This window comes from Aythya ferina (genome assembly GCF_964211825.1).
Source record: "Aythya ferina genome assembly, chromosome: 8".
NCBI lineage: Eukaryota > Metazoa > Chordata > Aves > Anseriformes > Anatidae > Aythya > Aythya ferina.
This window is the reverse complement of record NC_140304.1, coordinates 12,013,129-12,040,782: the sequence shown is the minus strand read 5'-3', so window position 1 is coordinate 12,040,782 and position 27,654 is coordinate 12,013,129. Positions and strand designations below refer to the sequence as shown.

General features: G+C 50.1%; 2 protein-coding genes and 1 long non-coding RNA gene across 4 annotated transcripts; all 3 read left to right on the top strand.

Annotated features, from left to right (window-relative positions):
* Positions 1-664: 664 nt before the first annotated feature.
* TMCO1 (transmembrane and coiled-coil domains 1) lies at positions 665-19,696 on the top strand. Its single transcript, XM_084527195.1, has 7 exons — positions 665-902; positions 2,874-2,951; positions 6,317-6,376; positions 9,758-9,804; positions 10,408-10,475; positions 13,920-14,064; positions 19,343-19,696. The coding sequence occupies exons 1-7, from the start codon at positions 833-835 to the stop codon at positions 19,439-19,441; spliced, it is 567 nt and encodes a 188-aa protein (XP_084383321.1). The 5' UTR covers positions 665-832; the 3' UTR covers positions 19,442-19,696.
* On the top strand, positions 14,073-18,986 carry LOC311440372. Its single transcript, XR_014695368.1, has 2 exons — positions 14,073-16,617; positions 17,315-18,986. It is a non-coding gene; the product is annotated as an uncharacterized lncRNA (long non-coding RNA).
* Positions 19,697-20,419: 723 nt separating the features above from the next.
* ALDH9A1 (aldehyde dehydrogenase 9 family member A1) lies at positions 20,420-27,450 on the top strand. 2 transcript variants are annotated; one of them, XM_084527194.1, is made up of 11 exons: positions 20,420-20,669; positions 21,987-22,132; positions 23,131-23,260; positions 23,562-23,696; positions 23,988-24,184; positions 24,410-24,550; positions 24,888-25,076; positions 25,302-25,389; positions 25,564-25,705; positions 26,258-26,370; positions 26,646-27,450. In XM_084527194.1, exons 2-11 carry the CDS (start codon positions 22,088-22,090, stop codon positions 26,738-26,740), a joined length of 1,275 nt encoding a protein of 424 aa, XP_084383320.1. In that variant the 5' UTR covers positions 20,420-20,669; positions 21,987-22,087; the 3' UTR covers positions 26,741-27,450. The 2 variants fall into 2 exon arrangements, with proteins under 2 accessions (XP_084383320.1, XP_084383319.1); XM_084527193.1 differs by lacking the exon at positions 20,420-20,669 and adding an exon at positions 21,256-21,499.
* Positions 27,451-27,654: the final 204 nt, after the last annotated feature.

Below are 27,654 nucleotides of genomic sequence, written 5' to 3'. Positions count from 1 at the left end.
CTGCCACCCCTCAACCGCAATTAAGCCACCATCCTTCTGCGCACAGTGTTTAGTTTGTGGGCGATGGTGGGGCTTTTCGCCTTATTCCTCACCTGCCCTGCGGGTGCCATTTCGCAGGACACGGGTTACTGAGGGCCAGCTCCTGAGAGGGCTGAGGAGGCGCCGCGGTGCCCCATTTCCCTTTCTGCTTCCCACATCTCCTCGCCCCATTGCTGGGGGTCCAGTTCTGTCACCCCAGGTGCTGCAGCCTCAATTAATGTTATAATTATTGAAGTTGTAATTGAAATTGTAATTATTGATTAATTGTGACATGAATTCCCTGCTGGCGCCCTCAGCCCGCCCCACCTGCACACAGTGCCCACAGACATGGCGTTAGGGGGGCTTGTGGGGGGTGTTCCCCCGCTCCTAGCCCTTTGTCTCCCCAGAAGCACAGTGACCCATCGCAGTAACGAGCCGACAATCGCGTTTCAGCAACTTTTATTTTATTCCTTTTATTGCTGACGCGGCAGCAGGACGCGCACCCCAGCCCCATGCCCAAGCACAGGCCCCGCCGCCATAACAGGCCCCACACCGCCCCCAGGCCGCGCTCCCCCTCCCCGCAGCGGCGGGGGCGGGGCCCATCACGCTGACAGCCCTCTCAGCCAATCACAGCGCCGCCTTCCCTCCCTTTCCACTCCCCTCGCCCTTCCCGCCTCGTTCCTCCCGGCGCCGATCCCATTGGCTGACGGCCTCACCCGGAAGCGCCGGCCGCAGCCTCGCTTCCGGCCGTTGCTAGGCAACGCGCTGCCCGCTGGACTTCCGGGTTGTGAGGAGGCCCGCTTCCGGCGGCGCCATGAGCACCATGTTCGCCGACACCCTCCTCATCGTCTTCATCTCCGTCTGCACCGCGCTGCTGGCAGAGGGTGGGCGCCCGGAGCGGGCCCGGCACCGGGGGAGGGCGGGGGGGGGGAGCTGCAGGCTGCTGGGGGCGGTGGGAGGCTGCTGGGGGGGGGAAAAGGCCTGGGGAGGAAGGGCTGGGGGGCACCGGGGGGGTATGGGGGAGGTGTGGGGTGTGTGGGGGGTGTGGGGGTGTTAACGAGCGGGGCTCGGCTTGTGGTGGAGGTGAGTTCAAGGGGCTGCTCCTCGAGGTGATTTAAAGCGGGTGCTTCCCAAAAGGTGGTGGGGGTGGGGGTGGAGTTGGTGCGGGGGGTGAAGGAATGCTCCCCGGGGAAGTCAAAGCCGGAGGTTGCTTCCTCTTCCTGGCACTGAGCTGTGCCCCTGAATCTCCTCATGTCCTGGAGCTGAGGCTGCAAGACCCTCTCTTTCTTTCCTTTGGGGAATTCAGAGCTGCTGGATCAATAGGCTGTGTTTGCTGTCTAGGAGCCCTCCTGCATTGCGCTGGGCTCAGATGACGTACCCCTCGTGGCCTTGTAGAGGAAGAAGCTGTGTTACCCTCAGAAGTGCCCCCATGGTTCTGTTCCTTGCAGCTGGGCTCTCAGGCACTCAGTAGCACAGCGCTGTTGTCAAATCGAAGCCAAAAAAAAAAGGGCCAAGAGCCTCAGGTTAAGCAATTCACAAACCACTGGGGCAGGGCATGTGATGCAACTAGTTTGGGTCGTGTTTTAATGCACAGTGTTAAACTGGAGGGTCTCGTGAGGTCCCTCCTACCTGAATATCTCTGTTTGCTTTTTTGAGATGTGCTGTAACCAATAGTCAGGTCCTCATAGGTGCAGAAATTATTCCTTGGATCTTAATTAGGTGCCCTGAAAATGAAGAACAAAAAGGTGTTTATTGCCTTAATCAGCTCATAGGCTTAGGGTGAGCAACAACTGAGAAATAGAAGCAGGAAGGGGCTAAACAAAACCACAGAACAGAAGTGCTCCGTGAGATACCCAGTGACTTGCAAACACTTTTGCTTATTTATGACCTGGACAAGCTTGGGAAGCAGCACGCCCACGTGAACCTGATGAGGTTCAAGTCCAAGTGCAAGGTGCTGCACGTGGGCTGGGGCAATCCAGATATGAGCACAGACTGGGAGAACTCAGTGAGAGCAGCCCTGCAGAGAAGGACCTGTGGGTTGTGGTGGATGAAAAGCTCGACGTGAGCCAGCAGTGCGTGCCTGCAGCCCAGCAGGGCAGCTGCATCCTGGGCTGCATCACCAGGGGAGGGAGGGGATTGTGCCCCTCTGCTCTGTCCTGGTGAGGCCCCACCTGGAGTGCTGCCTCCAGGTGTGGGGCCCCCAGCACCAGAAGGATGTGGGGCTGTTAGAGCAGGTCCAGAGGAGACCACGAAGGTGATCGAGGGGCTGGAGCAGCTCTCCCACGAAGAAAGGCTGAGAGAGCTGGGGCTGTTCAGCCTGAAGAAGAGGAGGCTCCGGGGTGACCTCATTGCAGCTTTTCAGTACTTGAAGGGGACTTATAAAAAAAAAAAAGATGGGGAGCATCAGTTTGCTCAGTCAGATAATGATGAGGGAGAATGGCTTTAAACTAAAAGGGGAGATTTAGATTAGAGGTTAGGAGGTAATTTTTCATTCAGAGGCTGGTGAGGCACTGGAACAGGTTGCCCAGAGAAGCTGTGGATGTCCTGGAGGTGTTCCAGGCCAGGTTAGGTGAGGCCCTGAGCAACCTGATCTAGGGGGTGGTGTCCCTGCCTGTGGCAGGGGGTTGGAACTGGGTGATCCCTGAGGTCCCTTCCAACCCAGGACGTTCTATGATTATTTGATAGGCACCACTGGAGTGTGAAAAGGGGATTAGAAGTAAAGTGATGTAACTTGCTGGTGGTTATAATGTGGTTTTGCAGACATGACGTGTGTTTTTGCGTACGTATTTGCTGGCTTGCTTCTTTATTGCAAGAGGCCTTCGCTTACCTAGGTACCTGTTGGCTGTTTGTTTCAGGCATAACTTGGGTGCTGGTGTACCGAACAGACAAATACAAGAGATTAAAGGCTGAAGTGGAAAAACAGAGCAAAAAATGTAAGTACTCTTCAGACACGGGAGAGAATGTTTCTTCCTGCTTTAGCAAATGTCAAATTAAGGGCTCTGTGCTCTGAGAAAATCCTGCTGCATTTTCTGCTGAGAGGGAAGTGAACATTCTTCAGTTTAGGTTTCACAGGAGCTGAACTTTACAGGGTACCCAAACTGGTATGGAGCAGACTTATTTCTGCCCTTAATTTTCCTCTTGTTGGAGGCGGGGCTGGTGCTGAGATGAGTTGTGTTGTCCCAATTGCCCCCTCACCCCCCTTCCTGAAGGGCAGGACAGGAGATCAGTACTGGAATCTGTTCCTGAGCATGGGTAGCCAGTGTGTATATATGTTTGTGGATCCTTTAGATGCCTGAAATAAGTTCAAGGATGTGGTTTCTGCTTTTCAAGGAGAATGGGGAATGAGATGTGTACTGAGAAAGACCTAGAGTAAAAGGAATGCCATGAAAGGTAAAGCATAATAAAAATAAAAAGTGGCTATCAGCGATGGGGAATGAGTAAGGACAAAGTCATGGTAGGAAGGTCTGAGCTGTCAGCTGGTACAAGAATAAATTGTACTAGCATAAACTGGAAACAAAAATAGTAATGACTAGAAAAAATGTCCCAGATAACTTCTGTAGAGAGGAGGTTTTTAGAGGCCTGGGAAGGACTGAATAAATGATGAGGGAGGGTAGGAAAAGGGAGTAGAGGGCCAGCAGCCAGAAGATATGCATCAGATGTTAAAACTTGTTTAAATATCTGCCACGAAATGGTAAAATGGTGATTTGAACATGGCGTGTTTCAATGGACCTGTCTGCATCAGAAGCAAAGGCGCAGAGGAGAAACTGAGCTAAGCTTTCAAACTCGCTTGTATGTTCCCTGTGCAAGTTGCAGCAGTAACAGAGCACACAATGGCTCCGGGGCTGAACCAGAGCTGGTTTTACCTTAAAAAATATTTCCCTGTGCTGTCAGTGCTCCAGGTTTGTGAGAGCAGGATTAGCAAACCGTGTTCCTTCCAGTCTGGCTTACTGCAGCCTTCCCCTGGGCAAGGCAAGCTGAAGAGTAGGACTGTAGTCAGGCTTGAATCAGCTCCTAAATTAGGGGCTTTTGTCATCAAGTGGGATCAGATGGAGATTGCATCTCTGCCTGCCCCCTCTGCTTGATAAAAATGTTTTGGGTTGGAGGAGCTGCCAAAACCCAGCTGCAGACTTGGAGGTAACGTCCTGTGGAACTCGGAGGCAGTTAGCACGGCGTAATCTCGGGGGGTTAATCACTGCTCTAGGAGTTGAGTGCTGTTTGTTTTTATAGCTCTCCTGATATCTAGGTTCTAATCTGTGAAGGGAAAGATGGGAGGTTCGTGCATCTCAATCAGTTCCCAACCTCGTTTGACACTTCCCTCCCACCCTGCCCCCAAATCCCCTTCCTCTCCAGAAAAGTGAAACAGAACCGTGAGGAGTCACTAAAAATCCAGGCTTGATTTTTTTTTTTTTTCTATTTTCCTCTCATGCTGAGGACAGCTGGCTTACAGACAGGTTGTAAAGTAGACCACTTGAACCACACCTTTCAACTGTTATCCAACACATCTGAAACAGGAAAAAACACATTTGAGATCCCAAGTTCTCCCTTGGGAGCACTAGCAATCCGAGCAGTTTGCCAAAACAAGTGGGCCGAGTAGCATGCTTGACCAGACGCTGTTATTCATAAGCCTCAGCTTCGTCTCTTCCTATCCTCTTGTTTCTATTGAGAGCCACTGTTGTTGGAGACTGCTGAAGAAATGCTAGCAAGTGTCCTGGGATAAATGTGGTGGTAAACTTGCAAGGCTCGAGTAAGTCTGATCAGAAGGGTGTGTTTGGAAGGGTGACTCTGTGACTTACGGTCCTGCAGACAGGCTTGTGAGACTGCCTGACAGTTGTTTGCTCTGTGCAAACCATAAGGGCAGTAGGGCTGCAGGGATCCTCGGGGTTGGCATGAGGGTCAACAGTGCTCTTCAGAGTGAAGGTGGGACGTGGAGGAGCCCTCGTGTTGGGCCTGGGAGCAGTAGTTAGGCCAGAAGAGTCAGTGCTCTCCAGCTGGAGTTTGAGCTGGGGGCCGTGGGATTCTGTGGATTGGTCAGGGGTGGACTGGTGAGGATCTCCCCCCTGGATTTGGCACCAGCTGCTCCATCAGCCTTCCCTGTGAGCAGTGTGTGTTGTCTGGCATGCTCCAGCATTCCCTTTGAGCAGGCTTGCCTGGTTTGTGCCCTCCTTGTAGCCTGCCTGTGTAAGATGTTCTTGTTCTTTGGAAAAGCACGTGCCTTACAACATCGCTGCGGAAGGGATGTTTGGAAACCTTCTGTAGGTTTTCAGTGTGGCTGACTTGCAGGTAACAAGCAGGTCGGAAGCCAGCGTGACTTGTGTGTCTGTGAAGACTGTCTTTATTTCACTTGTGCTTTGAAATGAGGGCTAGAAAGTCTGTGCTGAGCTAGCACTAATGTGGGAGAAGTCCTCATGCTCAGCTCTCTAAAGGTGATTGTGTGAGCTAACAGGAGCCAGCTCTATCTGTTGGTGGAGTAGATACAATACAGGTACATAGAGCTGAGAGTAAAAAAGAACTCTTGGTGGATCAGAGCCATGTTTTATCACCCTGGCTTCTTGTAGTACTCATCTTACAGAACTTTAAGAGCTGTCTCTCTCTGGAAAAACTGTTCTTGCTGTTAGCAGGTGAGCCAACTCTTTCTAGATTGTTTGCCCTGCTGGTTTTATGGTATTTTTTTTTTTGCTGCAGTGTTAGTTGTTTGCAGCTGTTCGGTGAGTGTCTGACTTGGGGTTTTAGTAAGTATGAGCTTAGGCTCTTACTTGAAAATATTGGAAATGCTTCAGTACTAATTAATTGAAAGAGAATGGAGAGGCTGTGGCCGACTGCTTGGACAGCATTTCCCCTGAGAATTACATCCCTTCTTCACAGGCAGGCAGAGAACACAGGCTTTCCTGTGTTCTGCTTCCCACTGCAGATAATCTGAGCAGAGCTTGCCACAAAGCTCTTTTCATTAGACTTGCTGAATCAAAAGGACTGTCTAGTGCTAATGACAAATCAGCAAGGGTCATTTCAGCCAAAACTGTCCTCAGGCTGCTTGGTTAACAGCGTAACGGGCACTTGACAGAGTTTAAAATTAACCCTTTGAAACGTTTCTATACCTCATCCAAGATTTGGAAAATATTTTGGGTTTCAAATATTTGGTTTGGTCAGCCTTGGTGGTTTATAGCTTGTAGAGTCTGAACACACTCTACCTTGCTTCCTTTCATGCCCGTCCTATAAAGGTAGTAAAATGGTTTTCTTGTGCGGAACAGGAGGCTGGGATCTATGTAGAACTGATGGAATATTTTTCTTTGCATTTTTGCAGTGGAAAAGAAGAAGGAAACGATAACTGAATCAGCAGGCCGGCAGCAGAAAAAGAAAATAGGTAAGATTAGGAGGGGCGTGCAGTGCCCCAAGAACAGGGGAGCAGTAAGGAAGTGATTTTCCTTTCCTTCTGAAGTGGTGCTAGAGCTGGCTCTTGGCCTGTCGACTGGCAGTGAACCCTTTGGCCTTATTCCTCCAGGACAGGAGGCCAGCCTGTAGCTTCTTGATGCTTTTCATCAAATTCAGACTCCCATTACTATTATTGACTTCAGTTGCTGAAGTTCCTTGCTGTTCTATGTAGAGCTTGCATCAGCTCTGGCTGCATGAGTGACTGTGGAGCTTTTGTTTTTCTTCATTTGAACACGTCACAGCTTTAGGTGTTTGCCTGAGTTGACTCTAACTGCACTGAAATTTACTTAAAAATTGATAAATCAGTACTGCTAAATGATTTTCTTTTCCATTCTTTCTATTTCATCGTCAATATACTTATTTATTTCTGTGTGAAGGTAACTCTTTAAATATTGGACTGTGCAAGAACAATGTGGTAGATGTTAGGAAAACTTTCTAAAGCTGAGGTTCATTAATCTGCAGGATTATAAAGTAAAACACGCAGTAAAGCCTGGTTAAAATATTACAGAAATCAGAGCAGGAACACTTCTGAGAGCTCCTGGGAGTTGGCTTCCTCATTCCTGTGTAACACCAGGTAGCTGGATTAGTCATTTGATCTGCACAAAGCTTGGGAGTAATCATAAACATATCTTCAAACGGTTCTACCTAGGTATGAAAACCTGTTATTGCTAGACTTCTGAAGGGATGGGAACCAAAATTCTTCCCCTAGCATATCTTCAGTTTTTAGTCCTGAGTAATGCATGCATACTGTGACTGTTAACGAGATAAGGCAGTCTTTATAAAGTTGTTACGTGCTGTTGTTATCTATGGTCACTTTTAATTGTCAGTGACTTTTTTTGCAGGGCACTGTCCAAACTGTGTTTCTATCAGAGAATATTTAACTTGTGCTTGAATTAAACTAATAAACAGTAGAATCTGAGGAATTTAAAACTGATTTTTTTTTTTAAATACGCTGAAATAATCTTGTTTTGCAAATGAAAAACAAAGCACAAAGGAGCTGAGAACAAAACTTAGGAAGTGACCACTGATTTTGTTTGCTGTGATGCTTGCTGGCCAAGCTTAAGATACTCGGACTGTTGGGTTGTTTTTTGTTTTGTTTTGCAAGTGCTGCATGACTTCAGTGTCTCATTTGCTTTCAGGCAAGGCTGAATTCTTAGTGCTTCTGCAAAATCAGGTCTAAATGTCAAGCTGGACATCCAGAAAATGACTCATAGCCGTTAACTACTTCAAAAACTCTGATCTCAGTGACTTGCTGAATGTTAAATCATTCTGCAGTGTGTAGCGTTGGTAGAACAGCCAGATCACTTGAGCTGGAGTCACTTAAAAGAACTAGAATTGTAGAATTTAAAGAAAACAAAACAACCCAGGCTTCACAGATAAGCTGTAGCTGTGGTCAGGACCTGCCTCAGCTGCCATCCATCTTCTGCCCAGAACAAGGCAGGAGGTGTGTGTGTGACCTGACCTGGTCACGTTTGGAGGTGAATCATGCATATATACAGGGAGGGAGGATGAAAGTTGTGTGGGCATGCTTAATTTGGTGTTTCCTACTTACCGATTTCTATTAATTGTGAAGCGAGCCCATTTCAGTCATATCCCAATAGCCTTTTGTACTGCTGGAGCAGTGCACCTTTAATGCCACGATGCAGCTTTGTCACTTCAGCTGGAAGAGTGGGTTCGTTAACTTGTGGCTTTGCTGTGCTTTCTGCCTCCACCTGCCCCTAGAAGAAAGGACAGCGATCTTCCCAGCACCCGCAGAAGTGCTCGGTAGACAGCAGAAGAATCAATGCTGGCAAATAAGGTGCTTGCTGTATCCCCATGGTTTGTGTTCTGGTGGGCAGAATTAGAAGAGCTGGGACTCTAGGCTCTTCCCTGTTGACTCAGCCTTAACTAGCTTAAACTACTTAAATCTACTTAAATGCTTCTTATGTGTGGCTTGTGTGAATAACCACTTGGATAGGATGGTAGGACACCTGAGGGGGTTTGTTTTGAGTTTGTAGAAATGGGTGAGAAACAGGTCAGGTATATTGGGCATCTGGCTGTGTTCTTGATCCCCGTGCAACCTTTAGCCCATCTCCTAGGTGGTTAGTTATGTAGCAGAGGGGGGAAAAAACAAGTATTTGTGCCAAATCCGATTCCTAAAGAGCTGGCCTACTTGCTGAAATGTCCGAAAACAAAATTCTCCACCTAGGTCAGGAAGCAGGTGTCTGGGAAGTTCCTGCCCGAGGGGATGGTTTGCAGCTAAAAACAGCTGAAAACAGCAAGGAGGATTCTAAGAGGTTGGGTAGGGGTGTTGCTGTTGCTTTGTGGTAATACTGAGGCCCTGTATTCACCAGGTTTTGATTGGGACTTGAAAGATAACTGTCGAGCTTCTGTGCTGTGGGCCTCTGGTACTGAAACATCACAGGGGTCCATCAGGCAACGCACCCATTGAATAGCCCTTCCCTCCTTCTCTTCTCACACTATTCCTTGTTTAATTCATCTGCCCACAGCCTTACTCCAGCTTAAATGTTGCTTCAAAGCCCTCGTGCCCCTCTGGATCATCAGCCTGAGAGGAGTACAGGGGATTGGGTGACACGGGAAAAAGGGACAGAAGAAGTGACAGGTGTGGGTGGTCCTTGAGACCTGAGCAGTTCTCCAGTGAGGGGCACAGGAAATGCAATAGGGGGGGAAAATGAGCGCTTTTGAAGTTTGTGGTGACTTAAGGACAGAGTGAATTTCAAAAGAAGTGTTTTCTGCAAAGCACAGTAGTGTGTGTTTTGCTGGAATTCGTGTAGGAAACATTTTTCTTCTTTGGAGAGTCTTTTAGGAGTGACAGAAGTACAAAAGTCATTACTGAAACTGGCAACCTTGCTGGCTCTGTGTACGGTTTGGGAGTCCCAACAACCTCCAAAACGAAATCCTTGTTTATATAATGTGCTTACAGTGGTGAGCCTGTAGCAAATCGAGCCCGCTCTCTTTTGGAAGCATGCTTTGTAGGCACTGTCTTTGTTTTCTGGCAACATTGCTCGTGCTACTGTGTTAGTTGGTTGAGTTGGCAAATCTGACATTCTGTGCATTTCTTCCTGAAGTGCTGAATGTGTGATTCCAGCCTCCTCTTCTTTTGTGCCTGCGTTGCTGCGTGCTGCTGGGATGGAGGAGCAGTTGGCTTCGTACAGCTTTTCACTTGATACGTCTGGCACAGAGAGCTGGAGTTGGTTTTGGGAATGTTGCTTGTTTGGAGAGCCAGGAAGGTTAAAGCTTCCTGGAAATGAAAACACTTTGGTTTCTAGGCTGGTACAACTGATGATAACTGTTGTTGTTTTTGTCCTTCCAGAGAGACAAGAGGAGAAACTGAAAAATAACAACAGGGACTTGTCAATGGTAAGGAAACTAAAGCCAGTTCCTAACTGCTGAAGATCTCAGTCAGCAGCTTTCTGACAGAAAGACCGTTCAGTTGTCAGCTGTAGCAAGTCCTCCTTGCAGCTCTTTCTGGATTCTCTAATAGGTACAGACCTTAGTATGAGCCACAGAGCTCTCCAGCAGTTAATTTATCCCCAGCCTCAGCTGTTTTCATTTTTATAAGCCTCCGTGATGTTTTCGAAGTAGAACTAATTTGTCTGACTTCCTCCTGTAAGTTCTGTCTTTATAATGGGTTCCTGCTGGTTGTGTAGGCCTACCTGTGGAAGGTAACAGCACAATTTTTGAGCACTGTTTTTTTTTTTCTTTTTTTTTTTTTTTCCTCTCTCTGAATTGGTTCTTGACATCAGTGGTTTTTGCTTTGGCTGCGTTTGTGCCCAGTTTTTGATGGAATATTACTTTGGGTGTTCTCTGGTCACGTTTTACAATCCTTCCAGCGTTCTGCATCATCCTTTTTTTTTTTTTCCCTAGATTGCAGTGATTCTATACAAAGCCTCTTCTTGAGGGTTTCAGCCCCTAATCCCTCAGTGCAGGCCTGTTGTTCATCTCTGACCTTTCTGCTTGCAGGTTCGGATGAAATCCATGTTTGCCATTGGCTTCTGCTTCACTGCCTTGATGGGAATGTTTAATTCCATGTAAGTATCAACTTCCTGGATTCTTCTTAAGCTTTCATGGACTTCTCATTTTTCACTCCACCACCTGAAGTATTCTAGTGACAGGGTCTTCTCCAAGGCCCATAACTAATCAGTGTGAAACGGATCTCTCACAGCACGCATCTTCTTGAGAGTGGACACTGCATGCTGAATGCAATCGCATTCAACAAATGGAAAGCCAGCTACATGCAGCTCTAACATCCTCCTGTTTGGGACCATCTTCTAGGGCAGGTTTGGTTGATGTCAGGCAAGCAGCTGTGGTTTGCAGCTCCTTTGGCTCTGCTGTAATGTGACTGAAGAACACTTGCAAGCAAAACTGGGTCAGCTCTTCTGCTCTCAGAAATGAGCTGTAATTGCAGAGTTTGTTGCTGCCCTACTTAAGGTGATCAGAGTGGAGATACTAACAGGTCTAGGCATGTGCTCTAATCTTCTTTTGCTTTAAAAATGACCCGAGGTTGGTCTAGTTGAAATCAAACCCAAAAAACTCTGTTTTGCATGGTTATAGAAGGCTTGCTTCCAGACACATGAAACTGAGAGACTGTTCTTGGCTTTTAAAACTTGGCTCAGTCTTGAAATGTGGACTTCCCATTGGTTGTAAAAGCTGAAGATAATTCAGATATGGAGACTGCGTGGTATCTGGGCAATATACTGATGCTGCAAATGAGAATTTACGTTCTTGGACACCAAAACCTCTGGCTTCTCTGCTGGCAGTCCTCAGGATACAGCCGATTGTTATTTTACTGCAGATCTGTGGGTGGATAAATTGCAAACAGGGGGTAACATAATATCAGAACTGCCAGTGTGGACTCCTTATTCAGCTTAGTCAGACCTCAGCATCTAGCATTCTCTGGAACACTCTGAAACTGAGCAAAGGAGCACAGCACTAAAGGACTTTAAAATCTGGGTACAGTCTTGAGCTATTGTTGTCCCATCTGCAGCCCTGAGGGTGGATTGGAGGTGCATCTTGAGCCATGTGCCCAGCAGCACGGTGTCTGTAGTGCTGCACCTGAGGCATTCAAGTGCTTGGCTAGCTATTTTTGGTGCAATACAATTAAAAAAAACAAAAACCCACCCTATTCTGTTTTAGTCTCTTAGAGCGGAAAGAGGCAGCTTGGAGTATGCTGAGTGACAAGTGTTAGGGGACTGTACATTCACTGAGTTTTTTAGGAAGGAATTGGTTTTTGGTTGAATTTTGAGTAGCTCTTCCTTCCTTCCTTATGTATTATCCTAAAAAATGAGTTAATTGGTTTCTTCTCCTTTAGGACCACCAAGATGACTTGTCTTGTTCTTCTGAGGGCTCTTATCTGTAGAGATCATGCTACCAGCCATGGTGCTGATATGTAGCTTATGGGCATATCCTGCCTTTAGCTGCCTCTTTTTCAGAGCCCGTCCTGGAAACCTGAAGACGAGCATCCAAAGAGCAGTGTTAGGATTGAAACAGCTTTCTTGCTAAGTCCGGCAGTTCTGAGGCAACTGAGTCAAAATCTGGAGATTTGGCTGTCTTGCCTTTGGGGGTAGCTAGCTAGATCTTTGCTCTTGGTCTCAGTATGTTTGTATCTGAATGGCAGCTCTGCTGGCTTGTACCTGCACTGTCTGAAGCCTCTAGAATGGTTTGATGGAGTTGTTTCTCTTTCATGTACTGCTGTTCCCCTGACACAGTGTAAGAGGCAGCTGCTTGGCTCAAGAGAATGCTTCAGTTATGAATTCAGGAGGCTTTTAGGCACCGTGTGGGAAGCTGCTGCTGCTGCCAGGTCATTCACTGAAGTGCTGTGGGTGTGGTAAGAGGAGGAGGAAAAGGCTGGCTGACACCTGCAGTGACTATAGCCCCATTTCCTTGCCTTTCCTTTTCTTGAATGAGTTCATTGCTCTGGGGGGACAAGAGGAGCAGGAGTTGCATGGAAGTGACAAGGCGTGCCACCCCTTGGACAAGGGCTATGCAGGCACTGCTGCTCTGTGCCTGGGCACCTCACCTTTGCTAAGTCCGCAGCAGACAGCTAAGCCAGAACAGAAATTAGCCTGATGATTGCCTCTTTCTTGAAGTGGCAGTGGTCACGGACCCCACTGGAGGGATAAGTAGGAAGCTGGTTTAAACCCAGAGAGCAGAATTCCATGTGAAGGTGAGCAGCTGTATGACTGCTGTGGCTTAAAAGGTTCTCTAGGGCTGGGAGCTCTGCAGCAGCGTTGGCCTCCAAGCAGATGGGCTTCCTCTTGGGAGAGAAATTAGCTTCTGTGTGTCTCAATTTTCTCCTGTCAGAAGCTGCTTAATGCAATCAAGTCCCTGTTTTGCTCTGAGCTGCGCGTTTCGGTACCCCTTCTTGATGACTGTGAAAACCTGCTGGAGAAGAAAAAGCAGGTACCTTGGGGTGCTACTGCTGAAGTACTTGTCATTCTCACAGCAGGAATAACGCAGAGTTTGAAACCACTGGGGGATGTTACCGGGAGATAAACATCCGTTCCTAGCTCCTCTGCCAAGCTGCTTGTGAGATGTAAACAAAGTTGGCGTGTGTTTGAGCTGTAGCTGTGTGAATGCATCTCCACAGGAAAGAACGCTCATTTAGGATCTCTTGAAACAAGAAACACCTGTTAGAAAATCAGCACATGCAGAGAAAATAACATCCAGCTATGCACATGCTGATGAGGCATCGTACACGCTTTACTTCAAAAGATTGGGTCGACTGTCTGGGTTGGGAGAAATCTTTGCGAACTGGCCAGAATTCACACTCTGCCTGGTGCCCTGGAATGTGGAGCTGGAGGAGCTCCAGGAGCAGGACAGGCTGCTCGAGATAGGCGCTATCGTCCTGCCTCTGCACTGCCCTTGCCTGCAGAGCTAGCGCAGAGAAGGCTGTTTGGGTTAAAAAGCGTGCTGTTTGTGGTTCTCCTCAGCATCTTGTGCTGAGAAACATAGCTGCTCTAGGAAAGGAGCAGATGTCTTTGACTTAGGCTCTGCTTAAAATGCTGTTTTGCTTAAAGCAAAGAGTCTGTCTTCTTGCAGTAGCTGCAGTACATCGGGGTGGTGGTAATCCATCTTTTTGTTCCAGTGCTGACTGTGTTCTGGGGAGTGATCTGTTAAATCTGGTTTTTGAATAAAATGCCCCAGTAAATGCAAAACGCCGACAAAGATCTCCTGAATCAACAACTTGTCCAGCTGATCGCTTGTATGTCACTATTAAATGCTCTCACCGTGGCAAAATGGTTATTGAGGGAAGCCTACCAACCTTCTGGGTGATTGGCTTTTTGAGAGGTGCATTCACCTCCTGTAGTGTGTATAAAGGTGAGCTGGGGAAAAGCAGCGTGGCTTTTTTAGTCTTCCACATGGTCTTGTCTGCTCTGGTGGCTTGCTAGAAGCGTTCACTTGTTCTTTATATAGCCAAAGTCATTTTCACTCTCCCTATTTATGATCTGGTGCTCTTTTTTTTTTTTTTCCAGATTTGATGGCCGAGTGGTGGCCAAACTTCCCTTTATCCCCCTGTCATACATCCAGGGCTTGTCCCACCGCAACCTACTGGGTGAGGATTACACTGACTGCTCCTTCATCTTCCTCTACATTCTCTGCACAATGTCCATCAGACAGGTGAGTACACTGTTGTCTCTTGCATGCTTGGAGCAAGGAAAGCCCATGAAGAAGCTATCAAAGAAGGGTATCACTGCTGTCCAGTTTGCATGTGTATTCTTTGATCTGTTTGTGTTATTCCTGTACTTCATACTCATAGTAATTGTAGATTGGGATCTTAAAAGCAGCCACGATCCTGGACGGTGTGGAAGGCTTGATTGGAAACATCAGAATTGCACCAGGATGCTAAGACAGGGTTGGCAGAAATGGATTTCTTTGTGTGTGTCTCTGATTAATGTTTTTTTTTTTTTTTTTTTGCTTTTGTCCTTACTGCTTTTGCTGACCTCCTATTTTTTTTTTTTTTTTTTAAGGACATTACCTTCAGAACTGAGTATCTCCCAGTGTTAGGGAGAGACTCGGGAAAGGGGTTTGGTGCGATAAGCCAGGAGTAGGCTACGTATAGTTACCCGGCTAAGTTGGTTAGTTCTGCCTCTTGAAAAGAGAAAAGCATCACTGAGGATAAAAGGAAGCGCCTGTTCAGGATCAGGCTGTGTTATCCAGCTGGCTAGCACCCTCGTGTTGAGCAGCAGTGATGTGTTGCGATGAAGATGAAGGTTCATTAACAGTTTAATTGGCAGAAAGGCTGGTGAGGACAAGCGGACCTCTGCGGCGCAACCAGAAGTCTGCTTTGGTTGCCAAAGTTTCTCAGAGTGCTGGGGATACAATAATAGATTCTGGAATTCGGATGAATGCTGGTGCAACTAGCTGCAAGTGATCTGCCCTTCTGTATTTGTTTCCCTTTTCTTTGATTTGCTTCCTGAATTCTCGCTGCTTTTCTCCTTGACCGGCTTGTTGCTTTTCCTCGGGGGTGCCAAGGGACTCAAAGCAGATCAGCGAAGGGAAGTGGCGTGTTATGCCAGCTGTCAGAGGTTTGGGTGAGCTCGATGGAGCAACTTAATAAAGTTCCTTTAGTCAAAAAGTGCCTGCTAATGAGTCGACTTCAACGTAGTTCTCCGTTTTGGGTGCTTGTGTTGAAATGAATCTGTGCCTGGCTGTGTGCAAAAGCAAGTAATGAATTGTAAGGTACCTCGTGACCTCCAGATGATCCTCTCAACCTTTGGTTCATCCTCTCACTCGAAGCAGGGGCAGCTTCCAAGTGCCAAAGGCCAGGGACTTCCCCATTGTGTTCTCTGGAAGACAAATCTTGTTTCACTTCCCAATAGCTGGAGCAGTGCACGCTGCTTTGAGAGAAAGGAGACCTTTTTACGTCTTTGGATCATCCTCCTGCGATGCTGTGGTCCGGTACTGTTCTTTGAGGCAATCTTCTGTGGTGCTGCTCTGTGACTTTACCTGTTGCATGGAAAGTCCCTTTTTTCTAGTGGTGCAGACTATTACGTGAAACTAAATAACACCATCTGTGAGAATTTTTTTGCACACGTTGAGTTGGTAGGGGAACTCCTTTGCTCAAAAATCCCCCGTGGATTTTTTTTTTTGTCCAGAAATAAAATTCCTGTGGTTGGTTCTAGCCCTGGGCATTTCCTGCTGTGCCTGTTGTGAAATGAATAGAACCAAGTGGTTGTCCACTCTGGTTCTGGGGAGAAATGTTGAGCTAGTTGCAGTGGATTGGGCTTTCAAGAGGAAATTCAGGCAAAAAAAATATCCTTTTGCAGCAGAGTTCATGCCGATGGCCCTGTGAGGATGGAAGTTAACGTTGCTTTGCAGAAAAGGGTCTTTCTGCACTGAAGCACTAGACAGTGGCCTTTGTAGTGCTGCCTTATTGATGTGATCGTGATTAACTGTATCTGAGATTCTCCATCTGCCAGGCAGCTCCTAGTTTCTTCCTCCTTGCTGCACAGAGGGATGGGCAGACCAGCTGCACTGCTGTGTGCGAAAGCTAGGAACTGGAGCTGTGATTCCTGGCATCCTGCTCTTGTTTTTAGTGCTGTTTGAATGCACTTGGATGGTAACAGCGTGGGGAAGAGGACTTGGAAGGGCTGAGAGGCTGAGGGAGAAGGGAAGAAAGCAATTGAGGGCTTACAATGGTGCAAAGACTTTGCTTTTGGTGCTGTGACTATAGAGGTGAAAGTTTTGTGACCCTGTGTGCAGAAGGGGAAATTTCACTAGGCTGGCTTCAAAGCAGCTGCTGGCCTGAGGGAGGAGAGCTGATGTGGGAGTGTCTGGTATAGACAGGAGAAGGAACAGAGCTGTGCTGAGAGTCAGGGACCGGGCTGTAAACAAGTGAAGGGAACGACACAGCCCTCAGCCCTCCCTTAAATCCTGGAGCTGCCTGGGAAGGGATCAGAGGCAGGGAGAAGAGACTTCTCTGTGGAACTCCGAAATAAGGAACTCTTGTGTACGTGAAAACAGGTGATCCTGAGGGAAATGCAGGGGAGTACGTGAGGGTGGGGAGACAAACTGGCTGTTAATTAAGCTCCCGTTAACGAGATGGGTGGCAGCAGGCAGTCTCCTCACGCAGTCCTCAGGCATGTGGGGGTGCTAAACTCTTCAGACACTGACTGGGAAGCTAGCGCTGCCTGTGACCTGGCCAGCATCTCCCGAAATAGTCTCCTCGCAGTGAGTAACTTCCTTTGCGCTGTTCCTCGCTCTCCCTGGCACGTAAATCCTGTCCCCCAGTTCCTCCTGCCTTCCTGTTTGGAGAGAGGAGGGTTGCTGGGAGAGGCCTTCCGAGGGTCCTTGAGCCGCTGGGTTTCAGCTGGGAAAGTCCGCTGGGTGTGAGGCACGCCGTCAGGGCTACATCCTCTGGCCCCATTCCTGTCACTGAACTCCCAGCCTTCACCTGTGAAGAGGAGCAGGCTGCTGGTCCTCGGGCGTTTGCTGCTCTTCGCTTCCTTTTCACACAAGCCTGAGCTGTGGACAAGGCCTCTCCTCTCAAATGTCATCCCAGGGGGGGAGAGGGAGCCGGCAGATATCGCTCCTGCTGTGAGTGCACTTTCCCACATGGCCTCATCCAGGGGCAGGGAACCTTTTGGATCTAAGTTTTATCATCTTCCTTCCGTGCTCCTCAAGGTAGTGGTCTTGTTTGTGGTGGATGTAGGCTCTGCAGGCGTCCTTGTGCAGAGCAGCCGGGGTGGATTCCTCCAGGCAAGGCCTCCTGGAGCTCCCAGCTGTGTGGGTGCTGGGATCGCTGTGCAGCAAAACTGCGTGGCAGCTAGTGCAGAGGCACGGAGAGGACTCCTGGGGAAGGGGAAGGCCTGGAGTGTGACTGGAGACTTGAATCCACGTGCAGACAACTTGTCTCTCTTCCTCTTAGCTCCATGCAAGCAGATGGAGTAACTTCAGCCCCGTGGTGCTCTGCCCTGATACTCAGAGGAACAGGGAGGGAGGTGGCTGCTGCTTTGGATGCTCTGCTAGGACCTCGTTCTGCTCCACGCGTGAGGCAGTACAAAGCTGGTAGGATGCTGCTCCTGCCTGCTGCCAACTCTGCAGCACCCTCTGCTGTTGCCTAGTCTGTCCCAAAGCTGCTCGTTTCCCCCCTGTCCATCTCGACGGGAAGCTCTTCAGAGGAACCACACAAAGGAGTCTCCTGCAGTGAACCACTCTCATGTATCCAGTTGCCGAATTTCATGAGTGGCGAACTTGTGTAGGCTGTGGACTTGACTATGCTATGGATAAAGCTAGTCAGTGGTTGTGCAGGGCTCCCTTTTGGTCTGTCTGGCCTCACTGAAGTACAGAACCACACAGGTGTGCCTGGGCTGCTTCCACAGCCACCTTGGGGCTGGAACCAGTTGGTGTTTCTGTGCTGCAGAGCCCGAGCTGGTTGCTGACTTCTTCCTGGCAAGTCTCAGGTGCATCTTCCCTGCAGGCCGGGGATACCGAGGCATAGCACAGCGCTGCTGCTCACGTGGATATTATCCTGCATGGCAAACATCAGCTGTAGTGAAAGGTTGTCTGGTAAACTGTGCTGTATTCTGCTGCTTGTCACTGGGGTTTGTTTTGAGCAGGTACTGTAAAACTGGTGCCACTCCTGCACAGTGCTCCCCTCCTCTACTTTCATGCTTGTCTGTTCAGTCTGAAGCCTTCCTTTCCTTAGCCTCTACCCAGAATGATCCTTTCCAGTTACTCTAGAATTAAAAAGCTCTGCTTTTTTATCTTTGTTATTCTCCTTCCATGATCAAAAAAAGTTCAAGAACTCAATGACCTCGTTATCTGACCTGTCCTGACAGTTATTTTGGGGAAGACACTCAGGTTTGAAGAGAATCCTCCTTCCTCCTTTTGTTGTCTGGATAGCCAGCCCTCAGCAGATGACAGGAGGGGGCACAGTTGTTTTCTTCTTTCCCTTGCATCAGACGTCCTTGTTTTGCCAGCACTGCATAAGCAGCTGCTTGAGCTGCAGTTACTTGCAGCAAAGGATGAAACTAAGGGAAAAGTTAACTTCTGTAGTTGCACTGTTGAAGATTTTAAAGGGAGTGTCAAAAAAAAAACAAACAGGAAATCTTTGAACTTTTAAATACTCTGTTGTGAGCTGTTCAGCCAGTGCCTGACTCTTACTACTGAATTTCTTCCTTGTTGTTTTCTACCTAAACACCTTGCTCAGATACAGGTGTAAATGCAGAGGGCATTTCAGCAGTCAGTTTCTTGGTACGTGTGGCCTGTTACACAGTACGTCTCCCCCAATCCACTGCTCTTGTCTGCATCACCAGCGTGCAAATTAATTCTGCACCTAACTGTCTGGCTCAAACTTGGCGTGTGCTTTGGTTGCCACGTTGCTGACCCAAATTCAGACTGCACTTCTTCCTCGCTAGTTTTCAGGCTCTGCTGGATGGCACTGCCATTGACAGTGGTTTCTAGAACTCGTGAAAACTGTGGGCTGCTTTGGTTCTGCCTGTGAGCACACGTTAGGAACCTGCTTCTGTGTACACTCTGCAGCTAAACTGCCAGTCTGACTATTGCAGGTTGAAGACACCAGCCCCTAAACAAAGCCATGAATGCATTAATCTCCCAGCTGACTGTGTGCTGTCCACCTGGAGGTGGGAAAGCCCTCAGCCAAAATGAGGATTTAGTCATGAGGCTCCAGCTGGGGTAGAAGAGAGGGGCCCGGCTATAACTGTAGCCATTAGTGGTGGTTGTTTGGCTCTGTACTAAAGCATTTTTCAACCTTGCAAGGTCAGATGTCCACGGTATGTTGGGCAGTTTGGTAATAAGACTGTGTGGGTGAGGACCTGAATCTGCTGAAGCTAGCAGGAAGGCTGCACTTGCAGGCAGAGCTGGGATTTCTTCCTCTTTGGTGTCTCCCTTGCCATGGCCTTACTGACGTGCTCTTCTGCTCTTGTTTTTGCAGAACATTCAGAAGATGCTCGGCCTTGCTCCATCCCGGGCTGCCACCAAGCAAGCAGGGGGCTTCCTCGGCCCACCACCTCAGGCAGGGAAGTTTTCCTAAAGCACAGTTAGAGCCTTCACTGCAGGTCTGACAGCCGCACAAGTCTGCCCTGGGGAGGTAGAAGGATGGGATTCTGCACCAGGCTTCACATGTCAAAAACCAGCCTATGCAGTATCTGCCACAGTCTCGGAAACACCTCGCCTTTGGAGTATTCTACCAGCAGCTGTTTGCTCATCAAACCAAGAAAGTTCTCAGAAGATGACTTGACTTTTTGTCTCTGGTGTTTCTGAGAAATAAACGGCATGGGCATGTTGATTTAGATGTCTGTTAATTGTGCTATAGGATGAGTAGAACTACCTTGGTGTAGCACAGTTGGCATGGAAATCAATTAAGATATCATGAACAAGATCTGCAGAACAGTTTAGAAAACTTGAGACAGTTGTGCTGAGAAGTGTCCCTTGTCTTAAATGTACTGGCTGTACTCCTGTGCAGTGGAGAGCTGGGCAAGGAGGTGTGCTTGGTTTTGTGTAACACTTCCAGTGTGCAGGGTGAGGTTTTTTTTTCTTTTATTAGCTCAGGTGGCAGGGGGCCCAGGAACTGCCCCTGTGCCAAGCTGCCCTTTGGGTTGCAAGTATTGCTGGATGCCTGCCCGTGCCTTCCTGGCAGAATGCAGTGCCACAGAGATTTGTAGCGTCGTACAGCTTCTGTTAAAGTTGCTTACTTCAGCAGAATCTGCTCAACTGCAGAAACAAACCTGGCCCTCAGTTTAATGAGTAAACTGTTAAATTATATCAGTGCTGTCCACCACTGCTGAACCCTTTTTATTGCCTGAGGGGTTAGGACAGCTGCGTTTTTGTTTGTGCCCCTTAGTTTACTGATCATCAGTCCCTTCAGCAGTATAAATCTTAAAAATTCCTCCTTCCTTCATAGGCCAGTAGGTTCCCTGTGCTGTCTTACACTTTGCCAACTAATTACCTGGCTCAGTCCTGGTGGCCAGGCCTTGTTCAAAAGGGCTGAATAAATTTTGCTGCTGCTCTCAAGTTAGGCTGACACTTTCTTGGAGTGTTGCGGTACCTGTAGGGGCTACTGATTCCTTGCTTCTGTGACCAGAAGCGTATAATAGGGAACATCTTCCTAGGAGGTTTTGATGAGGTGCAGGGCAAGGGGATAAATCTGACATTAAATCCTACATGTTGCAGCAGTTCTCCCTGAGAAGCACGGAGCATGAGGATGCTGCATTTTTGACACGGTGTAGATGCAGCCTTCCCCAAGGAGCATCCATAGTTGTGTAAGTCCTGTTTCCTACGTGTGGCCTCTGTGTGATGGCCTGACGCCGCTGCAAAGCCAGAAACACCCAAACCTGCTGCACCAGCCTTGCTGCGTTAGTTTATCCTGCAGCATGCGGTCAGCAATCCAGCAGGGTGAGCGGGGAGAGCTGGGAGAGCCAAATCTGATGGGGCATAGCAACAAACTGTGCCTCGCTGGGCGAGGAGGTGCTGCGTGCAGCACAGGGACCTTCCCCGTGCCATCCCAAACCCTGCCTCAGCACCACGCTGCCTTTGGCTGAGCACATGGGGCATCGTGCTGTGTTTTATGCTGTGAGGGTGATGCACATCCAAAAATTATCTGAAAATTAGGGCTTTGGTGCTGTGCTGGCTCGCCTGCTGCAGCAGCTCTGTGGGGTTGCTGATCCTAACAAAGGGGGAACAGCTCTCTAGGTCTGAACTCTAAGAACCCACAAAATACAACGGGGGGACACCTACCTTTTGGGAGAAGAAAGAACGGTTTCGGTTCCACCCTCTTTTACACCTGTGGGCCCTCCGAGCCGCGGGGGGGCGCCCAGGGCCGGGGCTGGGCTTGCCGGGGGGGGCGTTCCGGGGCTCGGGGGGACTCCCCCCAGCTCCTGGCCACCCCCATTGCCCCGCAGCTGGCCCATGGTGGTGCCGCGGCCCCTGCTGCAGCCCCTGGTGCCCCGGCTCCGCCGCCTGCTGCCCGGCCTCGCCATGAGCAGCGCCACCGGCTCCTTCTCCCTGCAGCAGCCCCTCAATTACCGGGGGGGTGCCCGGCTGCAGCCCGCCGATGGGGGGCAGGTGGAGGAGGTCTACGAACCGGCCACAGGTGGGGGACACGCGTGGGGACACGGCTGTGCCTCGGGGGGGCTGCCCCGACCCTCGTATCCTCAGCCCTTGCAGCCTGGGACTGGCTGAGACCGTCCGCCAAAGTGCCGGGGTTTGGCTCAAATGATTTCCAAATTAATTGGTTTTGCCTCGCCTGGGTTTTGGCAGACCCCAGGCAAGGTGGTGAGGGGCTCACGGAGATGAAGAAAGCGTGGCAGGGTGCTGGTGGTGGAAGCTCAAGGGGGGGGAGCGAAAGAGTTTATAATGCCAGGAGCTAATTAATAACTTAATGTGCATTAAGACCCCTCCAAACTACAGCATCTCGCTGAGAAACCGGTCACAACTAAGTGGGTTTTGTTGGGAACCATTGCATCCGTAGCCTGGTGCGGGTGGTGGGACTGAAATTTGTGCTGCAAGATGAACGGTGTGTTCTGTGCCCTTCCTCTGACTCAAACATCTCGTTTGTTTCCTGCTTAAAATGTGCCCAGGCCGAGTGATAGCCAAGCTGCTGTGCTCCGGGGAGAAGGAGGTGGACCTGGCTGTGCAGAGCGCGAAGGCTGCCTTCAAAGAATGGAGCCAAAAATCAGGCATGGAGCGGTGCCGGGTGCTGCTGGAGGCCGCCAGAATCATTCGGGTATGTCAGGGGCTCGCTTCACGTTTTGTCTGCCAGCATTTTCATGGGTTAAGGTGGCTGCGGTTCCAGCAGCACTTCCCGAGCCCCAGGAGGAGCACAGGAGGTAAAACCCCACCTTTGACCAGCAGAGGCCCTTGGGCAGGGCACCCGGTCTTATCAGGCTTGGCTCAAGGCCGGTGTGTGCTGCAGCACCTTTTCTGCCTAATTCTGGTAGAAGACATAAAGCTGAAGCAATCCAGTCAGGACCCTGCAAGGCAGGTGATTTCCAAGCTGAAGTTGCGTAGCTGTCACGTCCCTGAACTTTAGGATTTCAGACCCTAATGTCACGTGGCGGGAGCGTATTTTGTTTTAGCAATAAGACAACGCAGGAATGCTGTTTTCTTTCCCTTAGACAGCAGATAATACGCGTGGGGAGAGGATACAAATATCCTAGCTTTGTCACAAACTTGTCTGTGAGATAACACATTCCTGGACATCAAAGTTAATGCCCGTTGAGGCACAGGTCTGTAAGAAACCGGACTTTGCCCCGGTGTGTACATGCGATAAGAATAGTGTTTTCTTTCTGCCAGATTTCTGCTCCTGCCAGACTCCTGCATCAGGCTGATATTTCTGTTAAAGGACGCCTCCCAGCTCTGCTGCTTTGTCCGTCTTTTGCTAAATCCTCTGGATCGGTTTTGGTCTTGCTGTTTGCTGTCCCTCCCAGCTTATTTCTGTGAATTCCAGTCATTGTTTACCAGCTGGCTTTTCAGCTCAGTTTTGCTCATCTTTCAGATAAACAGAGCTGTTAAGCAAGACCAGACTAGCAGTGAACCCAGCAGCTCTCTGTTTGGCATTCTCCCAATGGCCTCTGGCAAATCGATAAATTACAGTTGGGAATCTTATCTTTTAGATAAAATGATTACTCAAGGCAGAGCCTGGCTTGGAGGTTGTGTGCTTGGGATGCAGCTAGCTCCTTGTGGCTTCTCTGATGTGCTGTCATTGTGCTGCGCCCCTCACAGGAACAGCGAGACGAAATTGCCACCTTGGAAACCATCAACAATGGGAAATCCATCTTTGAAGCCAGAGTGGACATCGACATATCCTGGCAGTGCCTGGAGTATTACGCAGGGCTGGCAGGATCTCTGGCTGGTGAGAGCTTTAGGGGAGTTGGCTCTTTATTCTCTGTCCTGCCTCTTGTCTTCTCTGGTACCTTCCATGACACAAGACCATCTTTGGTGTCGATTCCTCTAAGAGAAGGACTGCTCCTTTTTCTGAAGATCTTGGGGGAATTTTCAGAGCTCTCTACCTAACGCTGCCATGCTCTGTCAGCTTGTTGGGGTAAAAGCTGTGTGTGTGTGTTCCCAGACTAAGTCAGATCTGGCCCCCGAGGCTCTGATTAAACAGCAAGGGGCTTTGTTCCTCTCTTACTTCTGTCTGTCTGTCTCTGCAGGTGAACACGTCCAGCTTCCCGGGGGATCCTTTGGGTACACTCGCAGAGAGCCCCTGGGTGTGTGTGTTGGGATCGGAGCCTGGAATTACCCTTTCCAGATTGCCTGCTGGAAGGCTGCCCCGGCCCTGGCTTGCGGTATGGAGACTGTGCCCATGGAAGCTCCTCTCTGAAGCCGAGTGATCCTGTGGGGGAGTGAGATTTGGGGGACAGAGACACGGACAAGGATCACCTCGAAGGAGGCGTTGAAGGGGTCGCAGAGCCTTTAGGCAGGAAGGGAAAGGAAATGGAAGGGGGAACCTGGCAGGTGTGAAGAGGGCAGGGGACACATCAGAGACAAATTCGTTGTGTAGGGTGATTTTTTATCGGTGGTTTTTATTTCCCCTGATGCAGTTTGGGTGTTAACCCCACCTCGCCTCTGTCCCTTAGGCAACGCGATGGTCTTCAAGCCCTCTCCCTTCACCCCCATCTCGGTGGTGAGGTTGGCAGAGATCTTCACCCAGGCCGGTGTGCCCAAGGGGCTCTTCAACGTGGTGCAGGGCGGGGTGGCCACAGGCCAGTTCCTGTGTCAGCACCCAGATGTGGCCAAAATCTCCTTCACTGGCAGCGTGCCGACTGGCATCAAGGTAAAGGCACCGTCATGCTGGGGGACACACGGGGGCTGTTCCCTTTGAGAACGTCTGCAGTCTGAATTAAATGAGTCTAAGGAACCCAGCCTGCCCTTTGTGTGCGCTGGCTGCTTCTGTTGTTGGTGAAGACCCCTGGTAGCTCTCCCCTTGGGTGTCCCTTACCCCCTCCAGCCTCCGTATTGCCCGTGTGTCACTTGTCTCTTGTGTCCTTGCTTCTGCCAGATCATGGAGATGGCAGCTAAAGGGATCAAACCCATCACCTTGGAGCTGGGAGGCAAATCCCCCCTTATCATCTTTTCGGACTGCGCCCTGGAGAACGCTGTGAACGGAGCCCTCATGGCCAACTTCCTCACGCAGGGCGAGGTGCGTGGCCGAGGGGAGCGGGTTTGGCTGCAGGTTTTGTGTGATCCCATTGGCAAACTGCCTTACGTGGGTCATCTCTGGGAGCTGAACGGGCAGCAAATCGTCTCCTGCTGGTGACTCGGTGCGTTTTGGCCACTTGGTGGCATCAGTTCTGCTGTGTCCAGAGCAGGCAAGAACAGCAGGACTGCCTGCCTGCTCTCCGCTGTCCCCAGGGTCAAGCTGGCTGGTTTAGCAGCTTTTTTAGGGGCTTTTCAGGGAACCCCTGCAGCAGGGCCCTTGCAGGAAGGCTTGCAGAGTGCAGCGTGCCTTGTTGTCAGCAGCCTGTTCTGTGTCCCAGGTGTGCTGCAACGGCACGCGGGTGTTTGTGGAGAGGAAGATCCTGGATACCTTCACAAAGGAGGTGGTGAAACGCACCCAGAAGATCAAGATTGGAGACCCGCTTCTGGAAGACACCCGGATGGGAGCCCTCATCAACCGGCCCCACCTGGATCGTGTCCAGAACTTTATCAAGCAGGCGAAGGAGCAGGTGAGGTCGTGCTGCTGCCTTGAGACTGCCCTAAAATAATGTCTTTTTTTTTGTTGTTAGACAAGCAGACCGATAGCTCTCTTTTTTTTTTTTTTTTTTTGAGGGCCCAGGCGTGGTTTGTCTGATGGGGCAGCACAGCAGCAGGGATTGTTGTCCCAGAGCTGCTGCGGCTGGGCAGGATGCACCCATCCGTGCCTGCCCACCTCCTGCTCGGCTCTTTTTCAGGGTGCCCAGGTGCTGTGCGGTGGGGACCTTTACGTACCGGATGACCCGAAGCTGAAGAATGGCTTCTACATGCGCCCCTGTGTGCTAGGTATGTCCTGGAAGTTCATGGTGCTGGCATCTTCCACGTGGGTGTCCCTGAACTCCTGGAGAAAGCTGCGTTCGGCGTGACCCATCTCCGTGTGTGCCCCCAGAGGGCACTCGGGTGGGTGTGCTGGAGGTAGCTGAGGTGCCTGAATTAATTGGGAAATCTCTGTGCTTGCAGGGAACTGCACCGATGACATGACGTGTGTGAAGGAAGAGATCTTCGGGCCCGTCATGTCCATCCTGCCCTTTGACACCGAGGAGGAGGTGGTGGAGAGAGCCAACAACACCAAGTTTGGGCTGGCTGGTGGCGTCTTCACCAGGTACAGCTGGGCAGCGCCGTGCTGGGGGGAGGTCAGGGGAGGGGAGGAGAAGGGAAACAGTGCAGCAACCTGGTGCTCCTCTTGTGGAGTCTGGCACGGGCATGGATATCTTCTGGGAACGCTGCAGAAATGCCAGAAGGGAACTTTGTAAGCGACTGCGCATCTCCTCGCAGCTCTCCTGAAGGGTTAGGTGGGCCCGGCCGTCCTTCAGACTCCTTCCAGCCCGTGCTTGGCCTGCTGCCCGCCTTCTGCATCTCCAGGAGGTGTTCGCCAGGAGCCTGCCATGCTGCTGAAAGCGTGCAAAGATGGCTTTTGGCTGCTTGCCGTAGCCTGCTCTGCTGCTGTCCTTGTCCTGCCCTCTCAAATCAAGCGCTGTTCTGCGTGTCCGTGGGGATAGGCGCTGGATCCTCGGAGTGGGCAAGGACTGAGAAGGGCAGGACGGGCCCCAAAAAGCACTGCAACGTGCTGGGGGCCTTTCTGTAGCAGGATGTCAGCTGGCATGGGAGGAGAGGATGGAAGGGAGGCTCTGGCTGAGTTGCCCTTTCCCTGCAGGGACATCCAGAAGGCTCACAGGGTCGTGGCTGCGCTTAACGCCGGGATGTGCTTCATTAACAACTACAACGTCAGCCCCGTGGAGCTGCCCTTCGGAGGATACAAGGCGTCAGGTGAGCAGCGTTTGGCTCTGCTGCGCCCAGGGGAGAGTGAGGATGCGCCTGTGTCTGCGGTGGCAGGCCTGGGCGGCCTCTCTGCTGTGTCACGGGGTGGATACCTCACCGGGGGATGAAAGGGAAGCAGGAGAAGGGGTTGTGGGTTTGTGCTGAGGAAGGAGGAGATAAACTTTAGTATCACCCTGGTCTGGCTCCGTGCTGGTCCCAGGGGGCACGAACGATGCAGGATGGATGCCTGGAGCTGTGCTTTCACCGCTGGCTCGTCCTTGCAGGGTTTGGCAGAGAGAACGGACGGGCGGCCATCGAGTACTACTCGCAGCTGAAGACAGTCTGCGTGGAGATGGGTGATGTGGAGTCCGTGTTCTAGTGGCTCTGGGGCCATCCGGAGGGCGCGCCGGCTCAGAATGGTGAATCATTTACCCAGCAATAAAGTGCTGAGAGACTGTAAGTGCCTGGGGGTGGGGCAGAGCGAGGGCAGCATTTGGCCACCCCGCTGCTGTGAGGGGAAGGGAACCTCGGAGCTGGAGGGAGCAACCTGGCTTTCAGCAGCTGGCACCTGCAGCTCCTTCATGTTAGCAGGGGCTTCCCCCCAGCAGATCTTGAACCCTGCTCTCTCTCACCTTCAATCAAGTTCAGTCTCCCCTTACCAAGTGTGACTCTCAGTGCACCTAAAAGCCCTGGGACACGTTGCTGTGCTGTAGCTCTGTAGACCGTCTTTTCTCTGGCTATATAAAAGCCTTAAGAGGAGCCTTTAGTTTTTCCCTCTAGCCCACTTGTGAACCAAAATTCTGTTTTTTATCTGTGCAACACCTCCAGGTGGGACACGATACTGTAGGGGTGGAGAGCTGATGCTGCCCGTGGCAGGCATGGTGCTGCAGATGCTCTCCTCACACAGCACAGAGGATAATCAGAGTGGTAGCGAGCGCTGACATAGAACAGCTTTTGCCTAAGACAGGCAGGCATCTATTTGATTTCTTTCCTATAAGCCTACTTCTCTTTATAAACGTGATGAAATAGCAAATTTAAATGTTTATGTAATCTTTTTTAAGTAATCAAATAAATACTAACTCTGCAACATCTTATTGGCGAGTGACATGAATCAAGGAGCCCAGAAATACGGTCTGGTAGGGCTGGGCTGTTGCTGTATGGGTTAAGCAAATGGGCTGCAAGATTGCTTTTCTTTCACCAAAGCCATAAAAGCTGGAACATCCCTGCCCGACAGGCAGATTTCTATAGTCCTATAAAATCAGTCGTTCTGGCTTGCTGCAAAACTCAAGACAG

Coding starts and splice junctions, on each gene's coding strand:
- TMCO1 (XM_084527195.1), top strand. CDS start 833: ATGAGCACCATGTTCGCCGACACCCTCCTCATCGTCTTCATCTCCGTC. Junction 6,377..9,757: donor GCAGCAGAAAAAGAAAATAG/GTAAGATTAGGA, acceptor TTGTCCTTCCAG/AGAGACAAGAGGAGAAACTG. Junction 10,476..13,919: donor ATGGGAATGTTTAATTCCAT/GTAAGTATCAAC, acceptor TTTTTTTTCCAG/ATTTGATGGCCGAGTGGTGG.
- ALDH9A1 (XM_084527193.1), top strand. CDS start 21,316: ATGGTGGTGCCGCGGCCCCTGCTGCAGCCCCTGGTGCCCCGGCTCCGC. Junction 23,261..23,561: donor GCTGGCAGGATCTCTGGCTG/GTGAGAGCTTTA, acceptor CTGTCTCTGCAG/GTGAACACGTCCAGCTTCCC. Junction 24,185..24,409: donor GCGTGCCGACTGGCATCAAG/GTAAAGGCACCG, acceptor TGCTTCTGCCAG/ATCATGGAGATGGCAGCTAA.